The following is a 25,005-nucleotide window of genomic DNA, read 5'->3' as shown; positions in this document are numbered from 1 at the left end:
ACATATATACTATACACCATTCGCACTGAGTCACGGGGAAAAAAAACACTGAAAAAATGCAATGCTCCGCCCAGTGCTCGCAGAGACATTACAAAGAGGGAGTTGCGACCAGAGACATCACACGAGGGAGTTGCTGGGAGAGAGACAGTGCCCATGATGTTCTTATGAGCAGCATCTCACGTCCGCTGGCTGCTCGTATATCAAAATTTGTCTCGTATCTCAAGATAAATATTTGCCTGAAATTTGACTCGTATCTCGGATTGCTCGTATGTCGAGGTACCACTGTATGTGTGTGCGTCTTTTGTTTGACTAAGCATTTTTGATGCTTGAATCTTTAATTACAACTAAAATAATATGTGGTCCATTGATTCAGTTTGCTGGAGATCCCTGAATAAAATCACAATGTGCTTTGAACGTGTTTTGATTTTTTTCCCTTCTCTGATTCTGGTTCAGGTATGACTGATTTCATCAAAGATACATAATATGATAATAAGAAATGAATTCTAAGTGAGGCATTTGGCAGTTATACATCCATGACTTGACAAATGAAGGTTTGTTTCCCTATCACGTTCCGAGTCTGTGCTTAACATGCATGGGTTTGTGCAGAAAATACGTAATCAGCTACCACATATGTTTAGTGTAAAAAACAGACCACCACAAACAAACAAACAAAAAAGCTACTTGATATGAGAAGTCATGAAATACGGAGATTTCATCCTTTTCTAGAAATGTTTGGTTCAGTTGGAATGTCTTTTCTCACGGGTGATTCGTGAGAGTGAGGAACCTTCAACATGTTTGTCGTCTTAAGCCCGCTACACACATCAAAATTTGCGATGTGACATTTGACAAAAATTCTCGTGTTTGTCGTAGCGTCAAGGTAGCAACCAGCGCCATTAGTAGCCGGAAGCTGAAACGACAACTATCACTTGTTTGGGGTGACCCTAATGAGGATAAAGTGGTTCAGAAAATGAGATGAGATGAGAACCTTACCAATTAAGTAATATGATGAAGGTAGTTAGTGGTATTGTTAATAGTAATTGATATAAGTACTACCACTACTACTAGTAATATGAGTAGTATTGGCATTGGCAATATATAGTATTGGTGAGTAGTAATTTGAATGCCCATGTGTTAGTTAGTAGTCTTTTTAATAGTAGTGGTAGTAATCTGTAGCAAAAATAGAACTGAATAGTAACACAGTAGTAGTAATTCTAGTGAGGAGGAGGCATTCTTGGTTGGAGTGCAATTATGGAGATTAGGAGTTATTGGACATAGCTGTTAGTTGTAATAGTGATAAGAATAATATAATGAATTAGTAATAGTACTGTGGTAGTATGATCACAATAACGTGAAAAACAGTAGTAGTTGTTTTAATTGTGTAAGCAAAGTACAGGGGAAATGTTGAGAGCGTTCTTCACGTATGTAGTGGGCTTCATACTGAATGACAGACGGACCCAAAGTGGAACCCCTCACCATTGTGTGACGCACAGTGCCAGACTGCGTACGTGTCTGTGTGTTGCAGAAGGTGATCAGAAGGTGTGCAGAAAGCGACCCTGAGTTGTCACATGGCGCCGGGAGCAAGGGGCAGTACTGGATGTCACACTGGGAGAACATTACTCAACTTCCATCCTCTTTGTGCTGCTACTCATGTCGCTTCTCTTTATTCACAATGAGCATGCTCATGCTGCTACTGCACCAAGTTGGCACAATAGGCCCCTCCTGGTCTTCCACAAAGGGACAAAAAGAGAACATTGCAAAATAAAAACTAGGTCATCTAACGGTGGGAAAATAGTTGGCGTACGACTCACCGCAAGTGCTCACTCGATTAACTCTTGAGTCTCAGAGAACTGGAAAAAAAGCAAGATAACATGTTGGTAAAGAATTTCTGTAGCAAAAGGTGCAACACCGATGAATGTTAATGCACAAAAAACACTACCATATGTAAAATACACTTCTGCCAGCGGTACTCGGATGATTCGCCTAAAGACGTCTCGCCGATGGACGTTTAACAGACGGACAGGTCGCCGAATGGACGTTCCGCCGAACGTTCATTTCGGCTGGATTTGAGAGCATTTTGAGCTGTTTGGCGAATGGACGTATATAGACGTTTTTTTGCCTTATCGCGACATCATCGCGACATTTTACCGAGGAATTCACTTCCCTGGGCTCGGTTCTAATGTCCAAAGAGCTCCAGTATTTGTATTTAATCATTAAATGCTGTTTTAGGATGGATTTGACCTGATTGCTGTCATTTCACGGCTCGGTTCTGCTACATCTGCCCGCCCAAGAGTGCTTATTCCCGGGCTGACATGGCCGTCCAAGAGTGCTTATTCCCTGGCTGACATGCCCGCCCAAGAGTGCTTATTCCTGGGCTGACATGCCCGCCCAAGAGTGCTTATTCCCGGGCTGCCATTGACGGTAGAATAATAAATTGAGAGTGATGAGCGGCAAAGGGAAATGAATCATTGATTTTTACTATAATTTGGACAACGCCAGCGGCGGGCCGGATTAAAAATCCTAACGGGCCGTATATGGCCCGCGGGCCGAGGTTGAAAAACTTGCACACACACGATCCGGGGGCGAGCGCGCGAATCCCGTTTCGGCGAAACCTCCATTCGGCGGAACGTCCATTCGGCGACCTGTCCGTCTGTCAAACGTCCGTCGGCAAAACGTCTTTAGGCGAATCATCCGGTCACGTCTGCCTGCTAAATTAATTTCTACAATATCACATTATATTCCTGGACTTTCAATTTTATTTGTAGTAATAGAGGAGTGGGACACAGTACCATGTTGAGAGGAACACATTGTTGATGCTCTTGCGATCTGACCTGTTGACTGGAGTTCGCAGATGGAGGGGTGATCACGTTTTGGTCCTGGACCAGATTAACAGGGGCAGAACAAGGAAGATGGGTTGCACGCCAGTAAATGTCCAGATACTCGGCCAGGTGTTCGCACGCGTCCTCAAGCTGGTTCTCGTCTAGAATCACGTCAAACATCTCCTGGTGGGCCCACAAACAAAAGATCAGCAAATACTGCACAACTCAATCAATTCATGTTCTATGGAATTCCCATTCATTGATAGCCAACCCTGCAACCTTTAATTTTTATGCAGCATGGAAAATATTTCTTTTGTTGTTCCCTATGGGCCTGAAGATGACTTATTTCGCCCAATAAAAGGATTAATTGACTTGTATAAAGGGGAAATGTTGTGGGCTTATTAATACATTATTGGATAATACTTAGAGCACAGGTGTCAAAGTGACGGCCCGGGGGCCAAAGCTGGCCCGCTGCATCATTTTGTGCGGCCCGAGAAAGTAAATCATGAGTGCCGACTTTCTGTTTTAGGATCAAATTCAAATGATTATAGATGTACATTACATTTCCTGATTTTCCCCTTTTTAAAATCAATCATTGCATTTTTTTCAATCCAATTTTATTTCTTTTGTGTTTTTAGTTCAATGCACATTTTGTAAGATCTAAAAAAATATATAGATATTTTCCGTTTTCCAATTTAATATTGAACATAATTAAAAAATATATTTTGTTTCCATTTGAAATGAAAAACATGATTAAAAGAAATTTTCCATTACTAAGAAAAAAAAAGCTCAAATAAACATTGCTTTAGATCTATAAAAACTGACTATTTAGGGCTTTTGATCCAGTTCTTTTAAATCAATTAAAAAAAAATCTAAATATTAGACCTAAAGTGGTCCGGCCCACATGAAATGGAGTTGACATTAATGCGGCCCGCGAACCAACCCGAGTTCGACACCCCTGACTTAGAGTAAAGGACGTACAGGTGGACACTGAGCAAGTTTGTCCCCCGCCATCATCTGGACGTTCAGATGTTTGCTCTGGGACTTCCCTCGAGATTTGATCAGCCTCTGCAGAACCTGCGAGTTCAGACCAAACAAAGATACAAAAAGAGTTACAAATTTAATCAAATCCAGCATTAAAGTTTTAACACACAACAGTTCTTGGCCCTCTATTATTTAGAATTTATACTGCCACTTGGCGGTATTATTTGCAAATATAAAATAAGTTTTCATTGTTATGCTGAAGATAGCCAATCATGTGTGCCCTTAAAACTTAATAGCCCAATTGATTTACTGCATTCAAAAGGTGTGTCTCGTTGAAATTAAAAAATGGATTAAATGGTAGATTTTTTTGCTTCTTAATCCTGAAAAAGGCCACACAATAGCGCAGTAGTTCTTTCCCCTGTCTTTGGTGCATGGGATTGAGTCCCATTCGGTAGCGATGTGAATGTGAGGGTGAATGGTCGTCTGTTTCTACATTTGCCCTATGACTGACTAGCGACCAGTCTTGGGTGTACTCTGCCTTTCACCTGAAGATAGCAGGGATTGGCTCCAGCACGTTTCGACCCTGACAAGGAAAAGCAGTGTTGAAAACGAATGAATCCTGAAAAACCAATATGTTGGTGTTTGGCCTGCTTGGACACACGTTCGTGTTTAAAACACAAGTACTTATATAGTTCAATTAAGGTAATATCACTCAAAGTGAGTAAAAATCTTGGGCTTTTATTTGAGCCAGCTCCTTATTTCCAGTTCCACATTATGAAAATTATTATTAAAACTACATTTTCTCATCTCTGCAACATCCCAAAGATAAATTCGATCGTATTCATTAGTGATGCAGATACAATAATTCACGCATTTGCCACGTCCCACCGTAACTATTGTAATAAATTGCTCTCTGGTCTTCCCATGTCTGATATAAAAAGCCTGCAAATGGTAAAGAATGCTGCAACAAGGCCACAAGGATGGTAAAGTTTGATCGCATTATTATTTACTTTTACAGGCTAACTTGCATGAGCTCCCAATTCACGTACGATGTGATTTCAAGGTCCTGCTTCTCAACTATACTTCTATTGGTGGTTAAAATCAGTGGCGTGAAAATGACTTTTAAACATTCATTCATCTTCCGTTCTTATCCTCACAGGGGGTGCTGGATCTTAACCAACTATGAGGAGTAGGCCACTATAAAACATGTCGTATAACAATAGTTTTGGGATGCACGCCTTCTTATCAAGTGTCACATTAATCAAGTCGATAGTTTGAGAAGAGAAAAAAATAAGGCAGCGAATGAGGTGGGTTTGGGCTTTACTTTGGGTGAAGACACTTTAACGTAGACGACGATGGGAGCCAGGGAAGTTTTGAGAAGCTGCGAAGGGTGGTTGATGGTGTCTGCATCCAGGACAACCAGCTGCAGGGACTTGGCGAGCTCAAAGATCCTCTCAATCTCACTCTGAACCTCAGCTGAGGAGCACAGACAGAAGGGTGATATGAACATTCACAGCAGAGGGTAACAATGTTGTCATTATTCACCGAGGCTGGACCGCGTGTTGGATCGCTCCATGATGGCCTTCTTGTTGAGCACCGAGCGCTTGGCCAGTGACAGGTCAGCAGTTACTCGTGTGATGGAAATCCTGCAGACCAAAACATCGTCAAAAAATGGACATTATAGCCATTTTGATTCATTATGCAGCAAAAAATGCAATCTCTCCTGGCTTTAAATGATCTATTGGTATCCAACAACTACATCTGTACGCACCTGCCATCGAATCTGTGCTTTAGGAAGTCAAACAAGGCTTTCTGCATCATGTCAGTCACCTGCAAACAGGATTTAATTTAACTTTTTTACTCCTCACAATATATGCCAGAGGTAGATAGAAGGAATGTCAAATTTTGCATAATTATACAAATTTAAATACTGCTTAAAATGTATAAACATGCATTTCCACACTGAAGTAATGACAAAAGTACATAAATTGAAAGATTCCACTTCGACTCACGTTTCTTAGACTTAAAATCCGAACATTCATTCGTTCATTCATTTTCGAGCCGCTTATGCTCACAAGGGTCGCGGGGGGTGCTGGAGCCCGTGTGCGGTCGATTGGTCGCCGGTCTTTTGGTCGCCGTCTTTTGGTTGCGGTCTTTTGGTTGCGGTCTTTTGGTTGCGGTCTTTTGGTCGCCCCAACCGCGACAACGGGCGACCAAAAGACCGACGACCAAAAGACTGGCGACCAAAAGATCGGCGACCAAAAGACCGGCGACCAAAAGAACGGCGACCAATCTACCGTGTACCCTGGAGCCTATGCCAGCTGACTGAATTAGTGGCCAGCCAATCGCAGACAACTAGGAGACGGACAGCCATTCATGCTCACACTCAAAGGTAGCGCCAATTTAGAGTGATAAATGAGGTTAACATGCATATTTTTGGGGATGTGGGAGGAAACTGGAGTACCCAGAGAAAACCCACATAAGAACATGCCACCTCCGCACAGTGAGGGCCAACCAGGGAGTTATCTCACCTCGTAGCCTTTCAGCGACGGCCCAACCAGCACCACCGGCCGCATCGAAGGTACAACATCATACGGGGGGAGGAGCTCCGTCTACAGCAGACAAAGATCAACACAGAAATGTTGACACAAACACAGCTCCAAATTGTATGATGTAATTGTCATGAATGGTACAAAGACATCCAATCAATCGCGTATATTTCATGAAACACAAACCTGTTTCTGCTTCTGTTTGGCTTTCAGAACAAACAGACAATTTTGTTAAAAAACATGGACGAAACACAACACAACACTGTTAAAAGTCATGCATTTTATGCATCACATGCATTCAACTTTTTAAATTCTACCCTGTTAACATGGCGTACGTCAGGGGTGTCAAACTCATTTTTTGTCGAGGGCCACGTGGTAGTTTCGATTACATCCGGAGGGCCGTTATGTCTTCCAACTAGGCTGCCAAAATTAATCAATTAATAAATTTGACAGCTTTCTCGATCGTGCTAATCAATAGATCATTTTTGGACATTCAAATTAGTACAAATTGTTTGCAATTATTGATTTAAAATGAGGAAACATAGGAAATAATGTACAATCTCCATTTGAATTTCATCATAAAACAGAAAGTTGGCACTCATCATTTACTTTCTCGGGCCACAGAAAATACTGCAGCGGGCCAAACTTGGCCCGCGGGCCGCCGCTTTGACACCTGTGGCGTACGTTAAAAGACTCGAGCAGCTGTCGCTTGGGAGGCAAACGTACCAGCAGATGGTGGTGTGGATCTCCAACCTCCGGATGATGCGTTGCCTCCTTTCCTGCAGGGAGACAACATTTAAAGTGTCAGTGGACGAATCACCCTCAGGTGGCAATTTAGAGAAAAGCCAGGAAGACATGAGAAGTATATGTGCCAGTTAGGAAGTCTTCATGCATAGCTTCGGGCCAATGACAGCAGGTGGATGACGTCTTACACACAAACTGTGTTGTGGCATGCATTCCAAATTGTACTTTTCCTTCATTTCTTTGATTTTGGCAAAAAAAATGGCTAGAAATAGATTTTAGACAGATAATTGTAATGGCACTTGCTAGCTATACAATGAAATATTACAGTGTTTCCCTTTATTTTTGCTATTTCCGAATTGGATTTTTTTTCCTTATATTTTGGGAAACCTTCCTTTATTATTCATTTAACAATAACAAGTCCCCCGGACACTGTTTTTGTCGTTAGCCAGAAGTTACTTGTAAATGATATTTTTATCTATACATCATTAAAAAACGTTTTTCTTTTATTATTTACTTCTCTGCTATACAGTTCTGAATGTTCAATCCCAGATTTGGCCCTTCCTGTAAGGAGTTTGCATGTTCTCCCCCAGGGCTGCGTGGGTTTTCTCCGAGTAACAATACAGTGCCTTATACTTTATCCACATTTAGCCATCATCCAAAACGGATTAATGTATTTAGGTTAAGGCTGCGGGGTTTTGTTAGAGGGCTATGCCATACCAAAACGTGGAAAAATCAAAATACTGTCCATACGTCCATGAAATGGACCTTGCATTTAATCTGACCATTTTTCTCCTGCAATGTAAATGTTGTCTACATGGCCTCCAACCTTGCTGCTGCCTTCTGCTCCTGTTTGATCCTGATGGCCTCAAGTTTGACGGGACTCGGAATGAACGTGATGTCTGCTCCCTCCTTCACCAGTCGACCGATCCACCAGTCATTGTTGTATTTCTGCAGGATGGCAACGCACACGGCTTTGAGTGTCCAGACAGATTTATTTCGCTTTGCTAAAAAAAAAAGGCAGGCATCTTAATTACAGACATCAGGATTACCTCTTTAATGTGCAGAAAGTCTTTGGTTTCAAAATTAATGGCTGCGCCTTGGACTGGACAATCTTCATCCAGAGCCCCGCAATAACTCACATTCGTTTTCACAGCAAAGGCCACTGGTTTTGACTGCTCCCAAGAAATTCATTTTCAAAACGGAGAAAATTTCAGCCAATGAAAAGGACAAGAATTGAAATTTGACCTTAGCTCTCTCCAGCTGAAGCTGAGCCTGGCGCTCGGCTTCGCGCCGAGACGCCTCCTGGTCGTCCTCCAGGGACAGGTCGGAATCCGAGGGTCGACTAGTGTAGGAATCGGCAGAACCCTAAAGGAAATTTGGAAAAATTCACTAACACTGAGTAGAGTATCGTATTTTCACGGCTATAGGGCACACATAAAAGTCTTAATTTTTTTCAAAAATAGACAGGGCGCCTTATAATCCAGTGCGCTTTATATATGGACCAATTCTAAAATTGTCATCACGATAAAATAAAATAAATCAGTCGATAGGGTACACCATCCTCTACAGCTCTCACAACTACGGCAAGCAGCCCCCGACTCTATTATTTTCCTCATAGAAAAAGTACTGTGCAGTGACTGCTGGGATATATGGTTCTTTTGTCAATACACCCAATGGATAGTGGCCTGGACATCGACATCAACACAGCTTTACGAACCATGGAAGGCAGCGTTGGAATAGTTACGCTAGCTACTAGCTAGCTACTATTTGCGAATGGATTGTGGCCGCCTGGACAAATGTATAAAACTCAGCGTTTTTGATGACTCATTCGGACAATTGTTCAATTCGGACACAGAAAATGAGGACTTCGATGGATTTGTGGGTGATGATGACGTGAGTACATTGTAAAATGGCTAAATAAAGTACAACCGAACTCAGTTTTTTTTCCGTTGCCTTTTTAAAAACGTGTTTTTAGCGTGTGTCTGTATGTTTAAGCTGGCGTATGTTTTGCCATGCCTGGCTGCGTCTATAAAAACGGTGCGTCCTTTGTGGGTGTAAAAAAAGAAATACAGAAATAGCACTCGTTACTGACACTGCGGCTAAAAATACGATGTGCCGTATAGTCGTGAAAATACGGTAGCTATAACATGCTCCCCCAAAATAGTAAATTCACAGAAGAAAAAAAATGGGTGTACATATCGAAATTAGGAAATGCACAAAAAGAATAGTTCCAAAGATCATTATTCTAGGACTAGCAAAGATATTGTCGTTTAAAGTTTTGTGAGTGAGTGTAATAGAAATCAAATGGATTCAACTTTGTTACCCAATCCGCTCTTATGATGGAACAAAGTAAACACCTGTAACCTTCTTATTTTATCAAGATTATAATACAAATGGCCAATGAAAAGCGTAGTCAATAATGGCTACAAAAAACTTTCAGACTCTAAAACGGAGGAAGATGAACTTACTTATTTTTAAATTTAAAGATGAACATGAGGAAAATGCAAATGCTACCAAAAATCATTTACATCTGAAAATGGCAACACTAATCGACCAACATTAGTATTTTTGTTGCAATGTTTGTACCATAACTTTTAAATTTAGAGTGAATGGATGAAATACAAGCTCAGCTATAAATGTATGAGGTATGCATATCGCTAGCTTGGAGACAGCAACGAAACGCAATTCAGCACCTGGGAGTCCAAAGCAGACAGCTGTCCAAAAGAAGCCTAGGAGCACCAAGAAGTGCTTAGCTTCCAAATTGTAAACATTTTCTAAACGTAAGCTTCCCCGTAGCAGAATGCAAATTACTTTCAATGACTTAGTATTGAAAACACCACAGAAGCACAAAACGTACAATGTAGTGTACTGGCCTGTGGGTTTTGTTCTGCCTAACAGGCATTTTTAAGTTCCATCTAATCTTAATCACATGCTTATATTATGACATTGACGTGTTGAGCATAGACAGTGAGGAACCTCCTGCAGCAGGAATGGTAAATGGTAATATGCCATAATATTGTTTGTTACACAATTTTAGGTGCAGTCAAACAATTATGTAAAGGCGCATGTTTATATTTTCATTCATGGGAATGCTAAGCTAATTGTCACTGTACTGAAATGCTCATCAACGCATTTTGATGCATAGATTTAGGAGGCAAGGGTAAAAATGTATTGGCATGATTTGAAGATGGGAATGGAATCATCATTTGTTAAATTATGATTGGATGAACTGGTTTTAGACATTTGCATAAAATGGGAAAGTTCCTTTATACCATGTCAGAAAAGAAATACAGGCTGTGCTTAAATAAGGTTTGTTGATGAAAAAAAGATTCATAAAAAGATAATCCTCAGCATTTGAATAAGGTTTCAAAAGAGAACTTAATTGAATATATTAATCAAACAATTAATCAAAATAAAACAGAACATTTATCCATCACAGCCCAGTTTAAGAGGTAATAAAAGCATCTATTACAGTCAACCAGCCAACATTGTAATATTATTTTTACCAGGATTAGCTATTAATGACTTGCCAACAACTACTAATTCACAATTGGATTGGATTGGATTGGATAACTTTATTCATCCCGTATTCGGGAAATTTCGTTGTCACGGTAGCAAGAGGGTGAGGATGCAGAAATAGGAAAGGGATTTTAGACATAAGTAAATAGATAATAAGTAAGTTAATAAATAAATAAATACATGAATAAATATATAAACAAATACATGAATAAATATATAAATAAATAAGCGTGTTGCTGAAATATATATATATATATACATACACGTGTACATACACATATATATACATACATACACGTGTATGTATGTATACATACATACATACACATATATACATACATACACATAGATGTACATGCATGCATACGGTAGGTCTTAACACTCAGCCATTTGTTTTGTTAAAGAGCCTGACCCAATTATGAGACTTTGGGACTCGGTGTTCAAGAAGTTTACCTCAAGATTTCCCCCACCCCATTCAAACTACAATGAGAGGAAAATAAGGTCAAAATCATCCAAGCTATTTCCCGTTTTCTCAGTCCCTCGGGTTTGGTCAAAAGGCTGCTTTACGAGTGGAGCCGCCAGAAAACAATTTGCCATTTTCCACCTGCAAGAAAGTGTAACTTCATGGTGAATCGGTCTATATATAGAAGCGAGAGAGCTAGCGGGGGATTGGTGACCGTGAGTCTGCCTGCAGAGCGACGCAACAAAGACGGGATCATCGCAACATACCTTATTAACGATCAGTCCGGTAGCGCTGGAGTCAGACATGACTGCCCCCCACCTCCCCTAAGGTTGTACGGGGGGAGATGGAGGGAGGCACCATCAGCCTAAGTGCTTCACAGCTGCCATTGCTGCCTTCCCTACAGTCATTTCCGACACAAAAGTGATGCAGCGACTCCAAGGCTGCTCTGTGTACAGCTCAGCATCAGCATAAGCATCAGCATCAGCATCAGCATCAGCTCCACCCCGATCGAAAATCTCGAGCGTCTGACTGTGCAGCATTGCACGTTGCTACTACGTGTGGCAGCCAATCGCTCATTCAGGACATTCTGGTGTCACTTTTAGAATTCAAGGGGACAGATTTCCATGCCCAGTAGCGCGGTAAACAAGTGGTTGGCACAGCTGGCTTTCAGATGGACGATTTTTGTCTGCTGGAATCGTACATGACATCTCCAAGTGGGCCCCGAGTTTGCCTGGGTTTCTAGTTTCCGTGTGCGGTCGATTGGTCGCCGGTCTTTTGGTCGCCGGTCTTTTGGTCGCCGGTCTTTTGGTCGTGGTCTCTTGGTCGCCCCGACCGCGACAACGGGCGACCACAAGACCGGCGACCAAAAGACCGGCGACAAAACAAGGTAAAACAACACGGTTTACGCATCAATAAAAGCCAACAATGGCCATGAGCAGTTTCACTGAGCCGACGTGTAAGTGTATAAGAGTTTGTATGTACATGCGTTGTCCCTTTAAGAAGCTACGTCAGTCAGGGTCTTAACAAGTTCTCCAACAAAAAAACAATACAAGTCCGGGAAATTTGGAGCTTTTCTTTAGCCTAATAATTACTAGGGCATTAAGTATGACTAAATAATAATTCACAGTTTGTATTTAGGGAATTTGAGCAACAATTTTAAATGGTAATTATCACTTACCTTCCGGGCGACCAAAAGACCGGCGACCAAAAGATCAGCGACCAAAAGACCGGCGACCAAAAGACCGGCGACCAATCGACCGTGTAGTTTCGACACATTTAAAAAACACATGCATTTTAGCTTTATGGAAGAGTCAAAATTTTCTCAAACTGCGAGTACGATTTAGATATTCAGTCCTCCCATGTGGTTTTTCATGTTCTCCCCGGGCCTGAGTGGGTTTTCTCCGGGTAGTCCGGTTTTCTCCCACATTCCAAAGGCATGCAGGGTAGGCTGATTGGACACTTAAAATTGCCCCTATGTATAAGTGTGAACGTGAATGGTTGTAGGTCTCCTCGTGCCCTGCGATTGGCCGGCCATTAATTCAGGATGTCCCCCGCCTCGTGTCCAAAGTTAGCTGGGATAGGCTTCAGCACCCCCGCGACCCTTGTGAGAATAAGCATTTCGGAAAATGAATGAATTTTTAAAGTAAGTATACAATACTATAATGAACTAAAATGTCCCTGCCTGTCAGAACACTCACAGCAGATCTTGGACTTTCTCCCAGGTCCGTTCCCGCACATCTGATATTGCACCACAACACAAAATGAGTGTCTAATGTCTATGATATTAAAAACCACAATATGAAATTGCTTAACGCATTAGTCTTAGTTTGGTCATCATTAATGGAAGCTGAATAATATTAAAATGGCTCTTGCAGCTTTCCATTATTCAGTAGCCAGCATTTGGTGAGAGAGAAAAAAAAATAGTGCACATCCCTGTCTTAAAGCAAAAGAGCAGTCTCGAAGCCCTCCACAGCTGGGCTTGGCTCATCTGCAGGCCTGAGGCACTGAAGACCCTACTTTGGCGTCCATTAGGTTGGTATGCTCTCATCAGCCTCATTTAAGGTCGCTGCCTGTAAATGAAGTGCACTTCACCACAGCTTTTAGCAGAAAATGTCTCAGGGCTTGAGTCCTGAAAAGTTTTTTTTTTTTTAAATGAAAAAGCACACACAAGAATCGAACACAAACACATGCTTTAGAGTGGAAAATACAAAGTGACTATTTTAATCATTAGGGCTGAACATGAAGCAGGAGTTGGGGGTGCCTCCAAACAAGCCAGGGGTTGGCAAGGGAAGAAAGAAAAGGCAAAAAAGAAGGGAAACGAGAAAAAATAACACTGAGAAATAATCGTTTGCCGTTAATCCAATGTTAAACAAAGATAGAAAGTGAAATGATGACAAGAGGATTAAGAGGGAGATGGCACAAAATAAGATTAGCACAATCTTGTCAGTTTTTTTATACTCTTCAGTCAGTCTAATAATAGCTCTGCATTGTCTCCGTTCTCTTTTCCATCTCTACTTCTTCTAATTCTTTTCATTTTTCCTTCTCTTCCAAATTTTCACCTCCATTTGACCACTTTGTCTCCTTTTCAGATGACATATTGCAAAGTTTACTGAGTTTTGATGAACTCCCACCAGAAAAAAAGCAGATTTAAGATCAATCAACCATCTTGACAGACTCTACCTTACTAAGTACTAAGAACTAAATGTCTGTCACAGAGAAAAACACAAAAAAGCCCCCCCAAAACAACAAAAATGATCAATCATTACACTATGCAGTATTTCTTTATGCTCCTGATACTGTCATGCAGTTTTTCGACTGGTTCTTTTTTTAGCACTTGTCACAAGAGGACTTAAAAAACACAAAGATAAACACCAACGCCGTGTAAGGTCGAATAAGGATATTTGGCTTTTGATAGCTTCTTTGTGTTAGATGACATGTCAAAAAGATCAATTGAACCCGAAGAGAAATTAAGACAAAGAGGTCAAGAGTTAATGCCATACATCTGGAAAAAAAATCGATCAATTCATTAGCTTTCTGTGGACATTTCATATTCAAAAAGGAGCTGTAAAATAAGCTTGAGGAAGGGAGTTTGCTAAATTCTCATTTCAATTTGGAGGCAAAAAGGAAGCTGAGGCAGCATTCCGGGCAGAGGTGGATCATAGCATCCCTTGACAATGCAACCAGAGTATGGCAGAGTGGATCAATAGGAGAGCCGCACAAACGCTCCACCCTATTTCGAACTGTTCCACCCTACTAACATTGCTTTGGAATACTTATGCAGCCAAGATACAAGTTTACAGTGACCCTCTATTCGTTGTGGGTTACTGTATGTGTTCTATGCTGAAATTTCCAGAATACGGGATGAACAAAGTTATCCAATCCAATCCAATCCAACTGGGATAGATGACACACCAAAAAAGAGAAACCAATAGAAGCCATGTATTAAAGTTGTGTATACTACAACTTCTTATTTAAAGGTTTCTTTTCTCTTTGCTATAAAGTAATAGGAGAAAAAAATATTCACATTTCTTAGAGTTCACTAAATAAAGATCAGGGTTCGTTTTTCCAGTTCGGAAAATAAAATGAAAATGTTCTGTTTTCACTCACCAAAATGTTCAACCAAACCATAATATTTTGTTTAACATTAAAGTTTTGGGTAGCTCGGCGGCCGAGTGGCGCTTCAACGGTCCCCGTGACCCTTGTGAGGATAAGTGGTTCAGAAAATGAATGAATTAAGGTTTTGAGGATACTAGGTGGGCTATTTACCTCTGGTTGTATATAAAAATAAATCTTAAAACAGCTGCTATTAGATCACACAGAGAGAAGTAGTGTACACAAATACAACAATCCAGGCGTATCTTTTATATCTTTGGGATTTTATTCACTTTTTGCATCTCTAAATAGCACAATGGACTGTAACTTGCAAAAGAGCTCAATTCTGCCCAGCATGATATGGCGCAATGTGTTAGTATACTCTGGAGGAGCACAACTCTAAATTAGGACTTGCCTGTATACATACTACAAAAAAGTAGGTGGCTCACTGTGTGTCATTTCAAGTCACTGAAAGACCAGCCATGTTTTCCACCACAGACGACAAACCCACACGGTAGGAATGCTCTGACATCTTGGGTTAGGCATCCGCAAAGAGAAACACTACTGATGCAATAGGGACAAGGCAATGACGTGGACGCACGCTGACATGCGAAGGCTGGCACCCTTCGAGCACGAAGCAGCGATCCAGGCCAAGATGATTCGCCTTTCATTCACGCTGTTGAGTTTAGACCAACGCAGGGCCACTCCCATCACGATCAACCACTGGTGAGCACTGGTCATGTTGCGTCTTATTTTGTATTCATTGATACTGCTTTCTTCACTTTCATACAATTTCCCTCATAAAGACACAATTCCCCGTTTGATGCTGTTATTTATCATTTAAAATAATACACAGTGAAAAAATTAAAGGTACAACAAGACTGTGCTTGGCATGCGTAATGTATGCGTTCGCACGGGACCATAACATTCATTCATTTTCCATAGCGTTTATCCCCACAAGGGTCGCGGAGGTGTTGGAGCCCATCCCAGCCAAATATACGAAGCAGGTGGGGGACACTCTAAAGTGGTTGCCAGCCAATCGCGAGGCACAAGCTGACGCAAAACCATTCAGGCTCAGACTCATACCCAATCGAGTTAAGGACCGCAACATGCAACACAAAAATATTGCCGTGACATATCCTCACAATATGTTTTTGTCACAAAAAAATAATAATACAATCGACATTTGGCTTGTCAGTCCTTCAACTGTGTGCATAAAATGCTATTCTAAAGATGATGACTCTGCTGAAGACAAGCAAACTGAGGACAAGGATCACTCCAATCCTTCCCTACTCTAAATTCACATGAGTTCAGTAAAGAGTTCTTAAACAAGTGTGTCCTGACCACAATCAAGCATGTGGTAGAAGAAACAGGCATGACAGTAAAGGTAACTACTATGACTTCCAGAATTGTGATGGACTCTAGCAGATCAGGATCATCTCCACCAAATTTGAGATGTTGACAAGAGGGAGTCAAAACAATTCCTTTGGCAAGCTGTCTAGCTCTTTTGAAATCCATACCAAAGAGTGTGAGGGCAGAAGTAGGAAATACAGTACTGGCGAAAACACAAAATGACACTGCACAGTTTCGTTTGGAGATGTGTTCAATTTGTTTCCTGCAGTTTGGCCATTTATTCAACACCGCAGTCACATACTGTATCATTTAATACCGTTCTTGTTCAATTTTTCTCCCCTTTTTAATATCAGTCCTTGAGAAAATCACACCTTTTCCAATATATTTAGTCAAACATGCAATCTAGATGGTCTGGAACATCTGCAACTATTAGAAGATGAATAGAATTTTATAGCCACTATATTGGCTTACCAAGCAGTCCAAGAATAGGTTCAAAAAAGAGAAGAAAAGAAAAGTCTTTCTCACATTTCCATATTCAGCCTCACCCCATCATTTCCCAAGAGCTGTGTAACAAACACTAACCAAATAACTAACCCACATGGAGCTGCACCTAATTGCCCATTGCAGCATTCTCCCCAAGATGACACGTGTTTGCTGCTCAGCTGACCTCTTTCCAGCTCTGGGTTTGAGTTGGGCCTAATTGGTGCCTCTTGACTGAGCGAATGTCAGACTTATCAATATGTAATGGTGCCCTACATAAGCGCACAAGCTCACAATTCTGGCGTTAAGACATCACAACTGCCGCTGGGAACATTTGCTTTGAGCCTTGCTCTTGATGTGTCCCTGGAATAATTGTTTGAACCACCCACGATGCACACAAGCCAACATGTTCCCCAGCAGGACCTCCCCCTTGCATGGATGGATGACAAGCTACCACCAAAATCAGCATAAGCAGTGTTTCTAAACAGGAACGCAATCTTTGGCTATCTCAGCATTGCTGCTTCATCAACTTTAATCAAGGCATTGCACACTGATGCATGCACGCACATACACAAAGAAAGCACTTTGCCCCCCACGGGACAGGCTTTTAGTGCTCCGTCTCATGCACTATTTAATTGACCCGGCACAGGAAGCCCGGCGGTCCCAGATGCAATCCTTCTCCCCCTGAACAAGTACGCCCACCCGCATCATCCGAGATTCTCGCACGACGCCACGGAATGCCTTTTGCTGACTTTTTGCTGACAAACACGCGTGAAATTGGCTTGCTGGCGGATTAGTGGACCTCACAAAGTTTCCTTTGACGTAAGAGGAGTAGAGGTGTTCTTTTTATGCCATTCCCGTGTTGTCATTCCATGCAGCAAAGATACAGGAACAAAAAGAGAGTACTTACTCCGTGGGAGGTGGGAAAGCATCTCTCTTTCTTGATTTCTCTGGCTCTGCTAGGCAGTCATGGTGCGCTCTCTCTCCTGGGCAACATTCAAGTGCACCGTTGCATGAGTGTACACGTTCTATCTCGTGGACTTTGTGCACAGCACCACCGCCCTCCAGTGCTGCTACGTCAGCAAGCCTCTATCTCGTCTGCATATCGTCCTTCTCAGCCTCTCTCCTCCCTCACCAAAGTAACACAATTACAGCACAAGCATCGTCTTCAGCTACAATACTGAACGGCGTTTCGAAGAATTTACCGGCAGCTTCAAGTTAGGCGGGGGACCGATTGGCACGTCCTCCCCACCATTCTGAATTCGAACCAGGTTCTGGCTTTCCTGTGTGGAATTGGATGTTCTGCCACTGCCTCTGGGGGTTTTCTCTTGAGGCACCATTGCTAGCTAGCCAATGACCTGTTGCTTTCAGTAAAGCGTCCATGTTGTTGATGCCAAACTCGAATTAGCCATAATCGTCATTGCACAGTGGTAAACTTGATTGCCAGTGGTGTGTATGAATTGGATAACTTTATTGATCCCGTATTCGGGAAATTTCATTGTGACAGTAGAAAGAGGGTGATTAGACAGAACAACAAAGCAAAAGCACAAAGTACAAAGCAAATCAAAATAAATGGGATCATTAAGAATCACCAAATCAAATCATTAAGACAGAAAAGCAGCAAAAACACAAAAACAAGCAAGAGTGGACGGAGCTACCGCCACCGGCTGCCACTTGAACGGCGCCATCTTGGTTGAGGTAGCAAAGACGGATACAGACTCAAAAAGACGATGTAAAGTTGGACAAAAACTGGAACCACACACAGGAAGTCTTCCACAAGATGGGGGACTTCTGCAGACGGTGACCGAGGTAGAGAATATGCAGAGTCACTCTTCCAAGCTTATCCGCACAGTTCCTCATTAGTCTGGAGCTGAAGACAACAGTAGCAGAGTAGAACCCCTCGACTCCGTTGCTGGTAAGCGCCGACAGCTCTTCCATCTTATCCCATAATGGAATGGTTGGTCAGAAGCGTTGCTTCTTCTCCCGGCACTTTTGTCCAGCTCCGAATTTCCAGCGGCACTGTGTTGCTCCTTCTGCTGCGTATTGTAACAGCTAGTCCCATGTGTGTGACAGCGTAGGCATGGCTGAATGGTTCCAAAAAAAGCAGTAGCAGAAAGAAGCCAGGCTAACAGAACAAGGAAAGTTGTAAAAACATTAAAGTAAAAAGTATAAATTCAGAGTAGGGGTCTACGAACCTGTTCTCAAAGGCCAAAGTGGGTCCTAGTTTTTGTTCCAATGGATCCAGCACCGACAGTTTAATCAATGGGGCTTCTGCTAAAACAAGCAGCACCTGACTACATTTAACTGATTCCACTTGTCAAACAGCAGATTGGTGAAAAGGTGTGGTCTTGTTTGGTTGGAATGAAATCCCGCACTCCACTTTGTGTAGTAGTTTGGAGACAACCCTGATTTAGAAAGTTCAACAGACCTTCTGTGTATGTCATAGAAAGCTGCAGTATCTGGAAAAAGTCCATAAAAGCATGGGGAGAACATGAAAACTCCACACTGAGCGGCTAGAACCCAGGAAAGTGCTCCTCAGTCAATCGGAATGCCAAAGAAAACAGAGTGACCACCAGTGTAGAATCCTGATTAACAATAATTACGTAGGTAAATAATGCAAACCGCTAAAGTTACAATACGTTCCTCAACCCAGATGTTGTGGGATTGAACCCCCCCACTCTACCAACTACGCCATGACTACCAAATGTCTTGTTTTTTTAATATATAGTAGATTATAGGATAACTTTATTCATCCCGTATTCGGGAAATTTTGTTGTCACAGTAGCAAGAAGGTGAGGATGCAGGAATAGGAAAGGCATTTTAGACATAAAAAGATAGGTAAGAGTAAGTTAATAAATAAATTCATGAATAAATATATAAAAAAACACATAAATATACATGCATGCATACGGTAGGTCTCAACACTGTGACAACAAAATTTCCCGAATACGGGATGAATAAAGTTATCCAATCCAATCCAATCCAATTATATTCTACTATATGCATTTATTCTAGCAGACCTTCAAATATGATGGTGATATTAATATTGGGGGTATGATAACAACATGGATTGTCATTTGAACCAACTAAATTAACCAGTAGAGGACATTCAGAGAACAAATAATACGTTTTAAAATATCGCATTTGGCCTTTGCCATAAATTGTACGCTGAATGTTAAATTGTAAAAAATAGATGTGATTTTTGGGGGGGTCATTTTACCACTTTTATAGCACTAAATGACTTCTTTTGACAAGACTGTTACGCAGTTGCTAATCAATGAAAATATGCATACAGAAAAGTCTAATGCGCCAAAGTGCCGACGTGACGCTCCTATTGGTACATTCAGGACTCGGCTCTCTCACCAGCGGTTTAAATACATATTTTACCTCACAGCTTAGCAAAGAGCCACATATGGCTCCCGAGCCATAGGTTCCCTACCGCTGCTTTACGCACTGTGATGTATGACATAAAAGGCATGTATCAAAAATTGACTTTGAAATATAAATCAAGAAGGGCACTCAAATAAAGATGACAATTGTGGAATTTACCAGTAAAGATTAATAATTCATAGAACAGCGGGAAAACGGAGTAGGCGAAGGGGGGCAAGGAGAAAAGAAGGAGCAAGGCTGCCATTCCAAATCCACGTGTAGAAAGACGTGAATAAAACATGAATGAATGAAGGTTCCAACGATAAACAGTAGATGGCTTCCTTTTCGGGAACTGCTGCCAAGCATGAAGTGCACATGTCAGTTTGTCTTTTTTGGCCTGTTTCAGGCCTCCGAGGGCAGAATCCTGCTGCTGGTGCATTATGGATGCACTGGAGCTATTTTAAGGATCTGCTTGGCTGTGTTTTGAATATTTGAGGGAAGTGACATGACACCTGGCCCAGGAGTCCTTTCATACACCTTCTAGAAGTTAAGATGAGTTTAGACTGACTGGATAACGCAATGTTAGTGTGAACCTTATGTCATGGTAAAGCACAAACAAATAATAAATAAATAAATATATAGATTAGGGCAGAATTTGACATTTGGTATTGCTATCTCGGCTTTAATGAAAAAAAAACTTCACATTCAAATTTGCAACGTCATTCAAGGTAAACCACTGAATAGCTGAATGGAACAGGGTGTCATGTTTTGTTTTGAGTTTTTTTTTTTCCACAAACCTGTCTTGTCCTTCTGATTGTCCATTATTTTCACCGGTCCTCATGTGTCAGCTTCCTGTTCCCTATGTCTCGTTAACCCATGACTCATTTCTTGTCACGTCTTTGCCTGTCAAAGTATTGCCCTGATTTGTTTCATACTCTAGCATTGGTTTCCATCTGTAATTTTGGACTGCTTGCCTTAATTTGCTAGTTTTTGGGCCTCTTTAATTGAACTTTTAGAGTTCCTCCCCTCATTTTCACGCCTGCTCGCCCACATTTTGAGACAGAAGGTCCTTCTTAATTATCGAGCCCAAAATAAAAAAAGCTCAAACCAAACCTCTTAGTCTTAAAAAACGTTTGCTAAGGCTATGTGGAAATTTGGGCCTTTTAGAATACCATTTCAAATATCATTCATATTTCTGTGTATTTTTCTTTAGCAGAAGAAGAATGATATAAACACATATTTCCTAGCTCTCAGAATAAAATATGATGAGGTGAATCAAGAATTTACAAAGGCAATATGAGGACCTCCTGCCATTTATCCACAGGAGACACACTGAAGCAAAGAATTTAATTTCCTTTGTCTCGAGGAGATTTTCCCAGCTGGACAAAACATGCCACTCACTCTGTACTGTATCTCGTGTAGCCACTTTTCACATTTCAACAACCTTGAACAAGATTCACACCCTTAGGCTAGCTATTGGAATTGCCATTTGGATTTGTGTAATGATGTTCACAATCAGCAAGCCATTGGTTTTGAAGATATTGATGCATAAGAGGATTTGTTGTTTAAAAGACTTGTCCACAGTAACAAACAATCTGTGTGTCCTTTTCTGTTCCTATGGGTTGAATAAATCTTATCACATTTGTGCATATTTAGGGGTACACGGTCGATTGGTCGCCGGTCTTTTGGTCGCCAATCTTTTGGTCGCCGGTCTTTTGGTCGCCCGGAAGGTAAGTGATCATTACTATTTAAATCGTTGCTCAAATTCCCTAAATACAAACTGCGAATTACTATTTAGTCATACTTAATGCCCTAGTAATTATTAGGCTAAAGAAAAGCTCTAAATTTCACAGACTTTTATTGTTTTTTGTTGGAGAACTTGTTAAGACCCTGACGGACGTAGCTTCTTAAAGGGACAACGCATGTCCATACAAACTCTTATACACTCACACGTCGGCTCAGAAACTGCTCATGGCCATTGTTGGCTTTTATTGATGCGTAGACCGTGTTGTTTTACCTTGTTTTGTCGCCGGTCGCTTGGTCGTCGGTCTTTTGGTCCCCCGTTGTCGCGGTCCGGGCGACCAAAAGACCGCGACCACAAGACCGGCGACCAATCGACCGGCGACCAATCGACCGGCGACCAATCGACCGCACATGTATTTAGGATTGCCACACTGAGATCAGTACAAACGTTCAATTTTCAGAGACACCGAATACAATAGTGTTCTTATGCTAAAATATGGCTTAGGTTGCCAGATTCGGGCCTTTTAGTGCATTCTGGGCCTTATCAGTATTTATTAATAATATTGGGTATATACTGAGTAGATGTGGTTTACACCTATGAGTTTTCTTTTGTCCAGCTTTATTTGTATAAATGATTACACTATTGCATATCTGAGTTTATGGGTATCACCATGACCTATGCTGTGGTGGATGAGATTTTGCTGGATGTTAGGTGTATACTGTCACTCATGATGGTGGTATTGGTCCAAAAACATGACACTGGTTTGGAGTTTTTACATATCAGATTGCTGATAAAGCTTGAAAGATAAAGGATGTGTTAGGGTTATTATTTGATTACATTATTATATATTTGCTTGCAATGAAGAACGCTTTGCTTTACTTAGGATAATTAGTATACATGACATTATTTGCTTGCAATGAAGAACGCCTTGCTGCTGATTATTATTAGTATATATTTGCTGACAATGAAGAAGAATGTTTTTGAGGACCATCGTCCTCTCACACGGTCGTTCACACCGAAGATCCGGAGGACTCTCAAATGTTTTGACTTTGACTTCGCACCAGGTGGTGATACCGCTTCCTCGGATCAGGAGGACTTACAATTGTTTTGACTTCTGTGTTGTCCACAGCCCTCCCTCGGGAAGAACAGACAGACCTTCAATTGTTTTGAGAACTGAGATGCATGTTGTTAATCTTATGTAATATGTAACATGTAATAAATGAGCAAGAGAGGATTCGATTCGGGAGAATGATCTTGACCGAAGACGCGTGTGGATCGATTCTCTCTTGCAGGAACCCGGTTATTAGTCAGATGTCTGTTTTATTACGGCGTGCATTTGGGAATGCCTAATGGTGAACCTATCAGATGCATAGAATTCACAAAATAGGACTAAAGGTCCTGTTAAATCCATATAAAGTCAAGCAAAATGACCACCCGATGGTGCAGTGGTTCTTCCGCTTGACTTTGGTGCGGGCAGTCTGGGTTTGATTCCCACTCTGTGGCAGTGTGAGTGGTTGTCTGTCTCTCTGTGTGCCCTACGACTGACTGGCTGGCTTCCAGTCTAGGGTGTAGTCTGCCTTTCGCCCAAAGACAGTTGGGTTAAGCTCCCGCAACCCTTTAGAGCACATGTGTCAAAGTGGCAGCCCGGGGGCCAAATCTGGCCCGCCGCATCATTTTGTGTGGCCCGGGATAGTAAATCATGAGTGCCAACTTTCTGTTTTAGGATCAAATTAAATTGAAGAGTAAAGATGTATATTAAATTTCCAGATTTTCCCCCTTTTAAATAAATAATTGTATTTTTTTAATCCATTTTTTCTGTGTTTTTAGTTCAAAAATCATTTTGTAAAATCTAAAAATATATTTTAAAAAAGCTAAAATAAATATTGTTTTAGATCTATAAAAAACGGAATATTCAGGGCTTTTAATCCAGTTCTTTTAATCCATTTATAAAAAAAAAATCTAAATATTATATCTAAAATGGTCCGGCCCGTGTGAAATCTAGTTGACGTTAAAGCGGCCCGCGAACCAACCCGAGTCTGACACCCTTGCTTTAGTTTAGAGGATGGGCGGCATGGAAGATGAATGAATGAAAAAAGCAAAGTGAGCTGAGGTTGAATAGCATGCCACATTCATACCATGCTTCATATCATACAAGATAAATCACTATACTAATGGGAAAAATAGAACACTCTGGTGGTTCCTGAAGGTTTCTGGGTGACATCAAGGGGTAGAAAAAAAAAAGCATCACAGAATGGGAAATATGGAGCAAAAAGAGCCCCTAGCGCAATTATTGGTAAAGATAAACTGTAAATAGGCATTCAACAATAGCACCAACATAGCTCCAACAAAAAGCCTGAAGCTGAAATGACACAGAAATTCGTTGCCCCCAAAATGTGCACATAAATGATCACTAACATTTCTGACATTGAAAATGTATGCAAATGATCTCAATGTTGATAGACCAAAACTAACCATTGAAATCGTGGTGAATCCACCTATTCCAATGAAATTAATTTAACAAGAAATGAAAGGATTTACACTAAAACGCCATAAGAGGGGAGCAAAGTACTAAAAATGCAAGCCAGTTTTGAAACCATGTCAAATTGCACTGAACAGTTTTGGAGTTTTTAACAAACAGTGATAACATTTGCTTACCGTATAAGCTGCAAACACAAGTAATGCTACTCTTGTTAAAAAATAACAACATTTTTGTGATAGGCCTTTCTAATCTTTTTTATTTAATTGTTTTTTAACCAATGTATTTTTATGAGAGAATCCTTTAACAAAGAGATAAGGACACAGTAAATCACTCCTCGAGCAACTATAACATTTAAACAGCTATATAATTTAAATGTTGTCTGCTGCGGCAATCAATTTTTCCTTGCATATCCTTCCTGTTACCATTTTGTTGGCAATTTTAACACAAGACTTCAATTAGGGAGGGTTTATTCAGGCAATTATTGTTATTTCTTTCATCCATCCGTCTTCCATAATGCGTGTGTTTTCTGAAGTGAAACATCAACTTGCTTTTAAGATCCTAACCCAAACTCTCTATTTGACTTTTACAATAAAAAGATATTGACGATTGTAAATTATTCCAATCAGATTGATGTTTATCCACTTTTTCTTGAGACAAAAAAAATAAAATTCTGACCGGCTTACCTCCCATGAATAAATTTTCTTGAGAAATTCCCATCTTTTCCAAATAAAACGGTGGGCAAACTCGTCCACAAAGGGCTGCATTGTGTGCAGGTTTTCATTCCAACCAATCTGGTGTTTTACAAGTGTAATCAGTTGATTGCTGTCAAGTGTTCCTTGTTTCAGCAGAAAACTCATTAGTTCAACTGTCTGCACCGGATAGGTTGGAACAAAAATTTGCACCTCCAGGAGCCT

The 25,005-nt window shown here is 41.0% G+C and overlaps 1 protein-coding gene across 4 annotated transcripts; it reads right to left on the bottom strand.

The window, feature by feature from the left end:
• Window positions 1-1,354: 1,354 nt before the first annotated feature.
• Window positions 1,355-24,934, bottom strand: LOC144083642 (voltage-dependent L-type calcium channel subunit beta-4-like). 4 transcript variants are annotated; one of them, XM_077611635.1, is made up of 14 exons: window positions 24,775-24,934; window positions 8,339-8,458; window positions 8,143-8,265; window positions 7,920-8,041; window positions 7,076-7,128; window positions 6,536-6,555; window positions 6,332-6,412; window positions 5,572-5,630; window positions 5,346-5,446; window positions 5,125-5,276; window positions 3,798-3,893; window positions 2,787-2,999; window positions 1,809-1,847; window positions 1,355-1,719 (listed from the first exon to the last, which is right to left on the bottom strand). In XM_077611635.1, the coding sequence occupies exons 1-13, from the start codon at window positions 24,853-24,855 to the stop codon at window positions 1,818-1,820; spliced, it is 1,251 nt and encodes a 416-aa protein (XP_077467761.1). In that variant the 5' UTR covers window positions 24,856-24,934; the 3' UTR covers window positions 1,355-1,719; window positions 1,809-1,817. The 4 variants fall into 4 exon arrangements, with proteins under 4 accessions (XP_077467761.1, XP_077467768.1, XP_077467775.1 ...); XM_077611642.1 differs by having other exon boundaries at window positions 2,829-2,999; XM_077611649.1 differs by lacking the exon at window positions 24,775-24,934 and adding an exon at window positions 11,342-11,547.
• Between the last annotated feature and the right edge of the window lie 71 nt (window positions 24,935-25,005).

This window comes from Stigmatopora argus, chromosome 1, assembly GCF_051989625.1.
Source record: "Stigmatopora argus isolate UIUO_Sarg chromosome 1, RoL_Sarg_1.0, whole genome shotgun sequence".
Lineage (NCBI taxonomy): Eukaryota > Metazoa > Chordata > Actinopteri > Syngnathiformes > Syngnathidae > Stigmatopora > Stigmatopora argus.
This window is presented reverse-complemented; position numbering and strand designations above follow the sequence as displayed.